The sequence below is a fragment of the Corvus brachyrhynchos genome, unplaced genomic scaffold (assembly GCF_000691975.1).
Source record: "Corvus brachyrhynchos isolate BGI_N302 unplaced genomic scaffold, ASM69197v1 scaffold116, whole genome shotgun sequence".
NCBI classification, from domain to species: domain Eukaryota; kingdom Metazoa; phylum Chordata; class Aves; order Passeriformes; family Corvidae; genus Corvus; species Corvus brachyrhynchos.
The window spans coordinates 675,750-684,113 of NW_008240221.1; the positions used below are offsets into that span (position 1 = coordinate 675,750).

Genomic DNA, 8,364 nt, shown 5'->3' on the forward strand with positions numbered 1-8,364 from the left:
CCAGAAGTTCATTTTGGCAGGGGCCAGTAACTTCTGGGTGGATGGGTGTAGTACTGTGCAGGTTTTATTCCCCCTGAGTGCTGCACTGGGCTCAGGAGCTGGAAGAACCTCAATATTTTTCTTTGGTAACTGCAGCAAAGTCAGAAGGGATAGGCAAAAAGCTGTGATTCAGGCTTCATAGAGGGGATAATAAAAACCACATACCTGGCCTTATGGGAATTGGGACCACAGAGTGTTCCCATAGTTGACTCACTGGACACAGCATAGTATGTCACTTTAACCAGCCCTGCACAGGTGCCACCAGGATCTTGTGCCAGTACAACCCTTCACACCAGAAAAGCAGGAGAAATGCAGCTTCAGGTCACAACGGGGTAGAAGAAGCTGTCTATATCTTGCTATATCTATGAAGCAATTATAAAACCAACCTTTTTTCATTTCTGTCATGTGCTTGTGGCAGTAATTTTGGATCTCATGAGACAACTAATTTTAAACTGCTCAGACCATGCTAGCAGGGGTGTTTTAAGTACATCTGGTCCTTACAATGACCTTTAAGCTCCTCTTATAAGTCACTGTTATGGAAAGAAACCATTATGGAAATAATCATCCAAGGAAGAATTTAAATCTGAACTTTAAAAAATGTTAATTAATTAGCTCACAAGAAAATGCAATGCTAATCATAACAGTGGTGTCTTACTTGCAGGAACTGTAGAGAGAACAAACATTCTATTCAGCTGTGTTAAAAACATGGTTGAAAGTCATCTAAATTGTACAGGCATACTTGTCCCTATCAGGGGAATGAGTACCTATGGAGGTCCTTTCAGCCTCCTTTCTATTATTCAGTGCCTTACAATGTTACTTAATTTTCAGCGTCTTATAATACTACTAGCCTGAAATAAATATAAGCATAATTTAATACATTATCTCCAAACTGAGAAAAAGACAGTTCTAATAATGACAGAATTCCCCAGGTTTCTGCCACAAAGTTTGTGGCAGCTAACTTAAAAGCGAAATGGTGTTCTGTCATTAATAACAAAGAAACCACCTAAGAGAAGTTAGCAGTATGTAACAACATGTTATGGTTGTCACAAAATAAGAATGGAAAAGTCTAACCCTCATTGCAGTGTCTGGTCAGGTGGAGTGTTGGGTGTTATCTGTAACTGCACCAGTGACACCTACATGCACTAGATACCCTAATTGACAGGTCTGTAAGCAGGGATATAAAATAACTCTTCTAATGTATTCTTTAAGTTCAAAAATCAGGACTATCTGGAATTTTCATCTGACTAAACTCCGACTTCTGATAGCCCTAAAATCTTTAGTCAACAATCTGACAAAACAGTAAAGGTTTTCTTCTTCCTGTGTACGAAACTCGGGCACTGTCTTAACCCTGACCGCATGACCTGAAACAAATTGTTTCTGATCCATTAGCCTTCTTCCGTCTCTTCTTCCTCTGAATATTTTTGTGATCTCCGGATTTGAAATATTTGGGAAAAAATTATTTTCATTTTCATTCTTTGCATAGGGATTTGGTCACCTGATACAAAACTGAATGGAGCAAACCAAAGTGTTTGTTAGCGTAAACACCTATCTGTTGGATAGATTAAAAAATCATTTTTCATTTAAGCCTGTAGATAAAACTGAATTTTGTGATGAAAGTAGAATAACTTTTAATGTGTGTGAAAGGGGAAATGAAAGGTGTAGGAGAACTGAGTGGAGAAAAGTCTTTGATGGCTTTGATTATGGGAAGGGGCCTGGAATGCTCAGGGAGGTTTCAGGATGCTCTGAGAAGTTTAGGAACCATGTGCAGGTGAGGTGGAGGAGGAAGGCTCCTTTCTTTTTTTCTCCTTCCAGCTCCTCCATCTCTCCTGCATTTCTTGTCACAGTGCTGCTGAGGTGTGGGACATTCACTCCACCCCTGGTTCTGTACATTGCGTCCTCCTTCAATATAGGCAAATTGGGACAGGTTTTTTAACAAATCAGGCTGCTGAAGGTAACTACTGGCCTAAAAATAAAGCCAGTTTTCCAAAATTTTGCATGCACTTACCTTATTTAGCAGGTATACTCCTGTTGTCAAATTTGCCCTGACAAGCCATGCTAGGGCACACTGGCAGTCTCCATCATCCCCAGAACACAAACAGAACTACCAGACTTCCCATTTGCATGGTACTTTTACAGGCAGCTCATAAAAACTTCAAATGCTGCACATGTGCCAGGTTTGCATAGATTTCCACAGTCAATATTGCTGCTCCTTTCTATCAGGCAAATGTAAACACAAACTCGCAAACTTCTCTAGAAACCCCCAGCCACGTGCCCCCTGTATTATGGATCATAAGTCCTGTGTTAAACCTGAAGTCAGTCTGTACTGTGTGATCACTCCCATACTCTTTTGCTGACTGTCCTCAAGCATGTTACCACAAATCCTGCCTAGCATTTGGGAAAATCCTAACTGTCCTGAGCCTGAGTACCACAGGGAACTAAGCAGTTTAGCAGTGCTTATCACTTTTAGTGTACTAATAGAAATGTTCTATCAAACTCTCCAGAAGTATTTTTGCCATTAATGATGTCTTTGTATACAAAATGTTTTTTCTTTCTTTTTCTGCCCAGTGTGTTCTTTCCCTTTACCTTTAAATGTATATGTATATGTGCATGCATACATATATATTTTATATAATGTCACCATTTGATAGATACACCTTTGTAGCACAAACTGGTTCCTCTGCTCTGGCACCACACTCCTGAACTGACAAAAATAAGCAGCTCTTTTTTGTTCCAGATAGTCCCCTTAGCTTACTTTTTGTATGATCAAAAGCATAATTACTGTCTCATGTTTTTCTACTGTAATTAATCTGCATAGCTACAGGTTTCTTAGCAAATTAAGTATTCCTTATTAACCAGAGAAGCATTCAACAATACCTGTTTTCCTTGCAACCATTCAGTAAGGGTAAGCAGAACACAAAAGCTTTGGTATGGGGAAATCTATTATGTCTACTCCTCTAATTCTTCTGTAATTTATGCTTTAAACATTTTATGAGTGAACAGCACATACTAGTGTGCATAGGCATAAGGATCCAGTTCAGTCAAATCTGTTTCAAGTTCTCCTCTCAGGACTGTAAGTTTTTTTGTGGACCTGTTTAATCAATGAAAAGCAATTCTGCTGGCTTTAACACATTACCTGAGTTGATCAGTACATTAGACTCGCACTAGCCTTTTTTTGACTGGGTCTGTATGGTCATGGCATTTACTTTTATTATTGTTGTATTCACCTGTTTTTGCTGTAATTCTTATTTTTGGTCTTCTATATGAGGTACTTTGAAAGTAAGAATAAACAGCTCTTTGAATTTGATCTTTTCAAAACAAGTTTCTATCAATCTTTCCAGATTTTGGTGGGAAAATGATAATGTTTTCACAGAAGCTCAGAAGCATGAACTCAAAAAACATTCATTGTCCCGCGTGATTTGTGACAACACAGGAATTTCTGAAGTGCCAGCAGATGCCTTTCAACTTGGAAAGTTTCCACAGGATTTTAAGCATTGTAACAATATACCTGGGATGAATTTAGAAGCTTGGCAAGAATTTTATCAGGAAGGTAATCTAGTAGTTACTAATCTTTTCTGAGGAAAGGGGAGAGTAAGGAGCAATACTGACTTTGGTTGTAGCAATCTTGAATTATGGGTCTGAATCAGACCTTTAGTATTTCTGTCATGTAGAAGTGGGATCATAGGACCATAGAACCTTTTGGCTTGGAAGGGATCTTTACAGTACATCTAGTCCAACCCACCTGCAATGACCAGGGACGTATTCAACTAGATCTGATTGCTCAGAGTCCTGTGCAACCTGAATGCAAATGTTTCCAGGGATGGGACATCCACCACCTCTCTGGGCAATTTGTGCCAGTGTTTCAGAGCTGTCATTTTAAAAAATTCGTTCCTTATATCTAATGTAAATCAACCCTCTTTTAGTTTAAAAACTTTACCTGTTGTCCTATTGCAACAGGGCCTAGTAAAAATTTTGCTCAAATCATACTTAAAAAACTTGTTTGAATTGACAGGCTGCAATAAGGTCTCCCTAGAGCCTTTTCTCCAGGCTGAACAATGCCAACTCTCTCAGCATCTCTCTTCAAAGGAAAGGTTCTCCAGCACTCTGATCATCTGTTTTATCCTACTCTGGACTTGATCCAACAAGTCCATGTCCTTCTTATGTTGTAATGCTAGTTTTATGAGGATTATAAGTCAAACCTGTGGTATTCCATATAGATTCTTTTCCAGAAATTAACAATTAAAATCTTGATCACCTTAAAAAATATGAAAAATTTCACTGAAGTTAATATTTATGGCAATAATGGAGAATACCATCCATTTGCAAGTGTAAGGTGGTAATTTTTTAAAAGCCTGTAATACAGACTCTCTATTTGTAGATGAACTATGCGGAACACCAAAGAGTGTGGAAAATGGTGATTTTTTATACTGTTCAGAATCTGGAAAATCTACAGTGACTTATACATGTCACTATGGATTCCAATTACAAGGAGAAGAGCAATTAACCTGCACAAGTAAAGGATGGAACTTTGAGGCTCCAGTTTGTATAGGTATTTATTTTTATTATTATTATTATTATTATTATTATTATTATTATTTCTGAATTTTCTTACAGATAAAGTCCAGCATAGCTCATCAGATGTGAATTCACTCTTATGCTCTCTTGTAGTTAGCCTCCTGGGGATATAGGTGTAACAACACAATAATGTGAAACTCTCCTTTCTCCAGAATTGCTATCTCAATCTCTACCCATTCTGATTCAGCAATCAAGTTGATGATAGGGAAATGGCAATAAAAATTGCCTAATTAAGCAAAAATCAAGTCTATTAACAGCTGGCAGGGGAGGGACGGGGGGGAAAGGGGGAGGAGGAAGGAGGAAAAGAGATAGCAAATCAGAATTATACATTGCTTCCTCCTACGTTCAACATAACAGCATCGCAGACGGTTGTCATTTTCCTGGCATTGTTTCAATGGATGCTCTAGATAAAAATTGAGCTCTGCACCACTAGGTCATGTGTCATCCTAATAAATTTAGTAAAAGTGAAAAAAAGATTCTATGAAGTGAATAAGTGAAATTAAGGAAATAAATAATCACTTTAGGTCCAACCTCCTTCTCCCTAAGAACTGTGACAAGATTTTCCAGAAGTTAATTACTTCTGCAGGTAAAAAAGTAGAGCAGGTGAAAAATCAGTAAAAAGATATTTTATTTCATGCACATTTTCACAGAAACCCATTTCTGTTATTTTAATCACTCTTTCATCTTCTGTTTCCTTTTTGCCTTTTACTGTTCAACAGAATAGGTTAGAAAGAGAATGTGGAAAATATTTCAAGACTTTCACTCTTCATGTTAAGAATGAATTCTCTCTGTTCACATATCAAATGTGTGTGTTTATAATGGGGGTGTGTACACATATACTCATATATATATATGTATGCATATATATATTCACGCTGCTCTGCTTTATAAGAACATGAGAGAAAACTAAACCCAAAAAGGCCCTATTTCAAAATAAATTATGGGTGGCAGTAAATGAATTTGAATGCAAGTACTGCAGCTCATCCACAATAAAGTCTGCTTATTGGTATTTCTGTGATAGCAGAATAGAAAGCTTTTCATTCTAATTGTATACCTGGTATGGAAAAAGTCAAATGAAATTTGCAGCTCTTTTCTTTATTCAAATCCTATTTATTCACTGCATTCCCCCCACATAAATTCCATATAAAGAAATAAAGCTGTTAAAAGAATTATAATAAAACCTTTTCAATAGATTAATGTTCTGGCAGTGAATGGAATAAGTAAGTTAAATGAGTGACTCATTCCTTGTCCTAGTTTCTTTTAATATGTTCAGTAATGTAAACAAAAGACTGTATATTTGCTATAGGAAGACAAGCTGCTGCATATATTAAATAAGAAATGTCTTTATTAAAGGAAAACCATCAAAGCCCACTTATGCAGATGCTACTTGAGTTTTACAGTAGAAAGCACTTTGTTCCATGCATGTCTGTGCAATATGTTCCCATTCTTTTAAATGTTCAGCAAATTAGGAATAAATCAAGCAATATAATGAGGAGGATAGAGCTTAGCATTTCTGCAGATGGTTTCAAAATTATATGCTGCTCTGGAAAAGACAGAGTGGCTTGCTGGCAAAAGCATAGGATTCTGAGAGCTGTTAATTCCCGCTTGCTAACTTGCGCTTTGACTGATATAATTTCTATTGATTCAGGAAGTTATTTAGTGCTAGAATATGCTATCTTCCTTTATATTAAGTCTGTCATACTCCTAATAGATAACTCTGATTACTTTGCTTTAGTAAACTACTGCTCTCTGAGTAGCAGAGCAGAGCTGGTCAGCTCTGACATGCACTATTTAGTGATGAAGAAGAGTTAGCTAGTTAGCAGATAGCATGACTATGGATCTACAGAAGCTGAAGCAGCATATTTGAATTACAGCTCAGGCAAAGGCACAGGTTTTCTTTCCTGGACAATGATTAAGCCAGTGAACATTAACTCAAAATGTAGTTTTGAAGGGAGTAATACTTACTCAGAAACCTTCATCCTGAACAACAGATTCTTTTCCTGCTTCAAAGAAGTGTTATGAAAGTTATTTTTTCTTAAGGGTTCTGAAGTTTAAGATTTTTCCTTGCTGTGTTAGTCTTTTCACTGTCTTAGTTGATAACTATCTTTGAGCACAGCTACTGTTTCCTACTAAAATTAGAGAATCGGGCTTGATCCTATTTCCAATGATAGAATTCCCTGAGTGCTTTGAGTGACAATCCTAAACTAAGTCAGTAAATACAGGTCAGTTTTTAATACTGATTGAAAATAACTACTTATATTGATGTAGCAGATCAAACATTGTGATAGAGAAGGAAAGGGATAAAGCCAAGACACTGAAGACTTGGCTAGTGGTCCACGTATGGGTTTGCAGTGCTTCACAGGAGCATTGGTCAGAGACATTAAACAAGCTGTCAGATATACAGAACCAATGGGAAATTAACTAAAATAACACTGGACACTTAGTCAAATGACTTCAGTCATGCAAGTAAATATTACACAGAAAGAAGAAAGGTGCAGAAATAGGAAAAGACCGCTTCTTTTTCCCCCTTGTTGAGTACACTCTCCTGCACTGCTGTTTCCCATTTCATCACATAATCAGAAAGTGAGAGTGAAAGATCTTGAAAGGCCTCAAGAACAATATGTGTATGCACACTTTCTGATGGATAATTGTTCATCTGCTCAACATTCTGCCAGGATATTGTCATTTCACAGAATTGATATAGCATCTAGAAACAGCCATCCTTGCAGTGATATCACAAATTCTGGTTATAAATTTTGTAACCAAAGCTAATCTGAAAACTTGGCTCCTCAAAATCATGCTTTGAAGTCTACAGAACTGTATCTGCATTATTATTTTCACTATCTCAACAGAGCACAGGATGAAAACATTTATAGAGGAAATCAAAGTCTTAGGACATAAACATGCAAGAAGAGCTCTCAAGTTTAGGGTTTGCATTTTTGAAAATCCAGCCAATTGCCATTTGTAGCTTTTGATGGATTACAAAAGCAAATTTTTTTCTTCATCATTTCCAGCTTTAAAACAAACAAACAAAAAAATCAAGCAAAACAACCCTGCACTCTGTGCTTTAAACTGTAACAATAATTTTTATTATTATCTGTGTTTCATTGAAAGTGTACAATGCCTTTCATTTATGAATACTTGTAAAAAGAATGTTTATGAGAAATTAGTAGCCCCTTTGTAATTTGCAATTATTATTGATCTGTGTGTATTCATTTTGCAGACATCGATGAATGTGAAAATGAAATTAATCCACCATGCCCTCCTTCTGCTATATGCATTAACACTAAGGGCAGCTACAAATGCCTCCACACTGATCCCTACAAGATGGCAGAAAATGGAAGAATGTGTATTGGTAATGGTTGTGAACATACTGCCCATTAAAACTTTCTCTGATCCATTTTACAATGCTGTAAAAGTTCATCAAATTGGGTTTTATTGAAGAGTTGTTAACATATGTGAAAAACCTCTACACAACCGTGGGCATAAAGACACTGACAGGTTCTGTAAATGAAGGTGTTGAATAAATAATACTGTTACAGAAATAAGCTTTTCATTTCCATTCCTCTTGTATATAAACCACTAAGTATTTCCTGACAGTGCATATGAAGAGGGAATCAAATCTGTCTCCATTTCTCCTAGTTAGTATCTAAATTCAGCATCTAAATATCAACTAAGTCCCACCTGACACATCCCAAAACAAACAACCCTTTCAGAGCTAGCAGAAATTATGCATTTTCTTGCTTTTTTCAG

The 8,364-nt window shown here is 36.8% G+C and overlaps 1 protein-coding gene across 1 annotated transcript in view; it reads left to right on the forward strand.

Annotated features, from left to right (window-relative positions):
- TPO (thyroid peroxidase) overlaps nucleotides 1-8,144 on the forward strand; it is a 45,090-nt gene extending 36,946 nt beyond the window's left edge. Inside the window, exons 10-12 of the mRNA XM_017744904.1 lie at nucleotides 3,378-3,586; nucleotides 4,415-4,585; nucleotides 7,835-8,144. Of these exons, the coding sequence (XP_017600393.1) occupies nucleotides 3,378-3,586; nucleotides 4,415-4,585; nucleotides 7,835-7,995 (541 nt within the window). The 3' untranslated portion in view covers nucleotides 7,996-8,144. The remainder of the gene's footprint in view (nucleotides 1-3,377; nucleotides 3,587-4,414; nucleotides 4,586-7,834) is intronic.
- The last annotated feature ends 220 nt before the right edge of the window (nucleotides 8,145-8,364 follow it).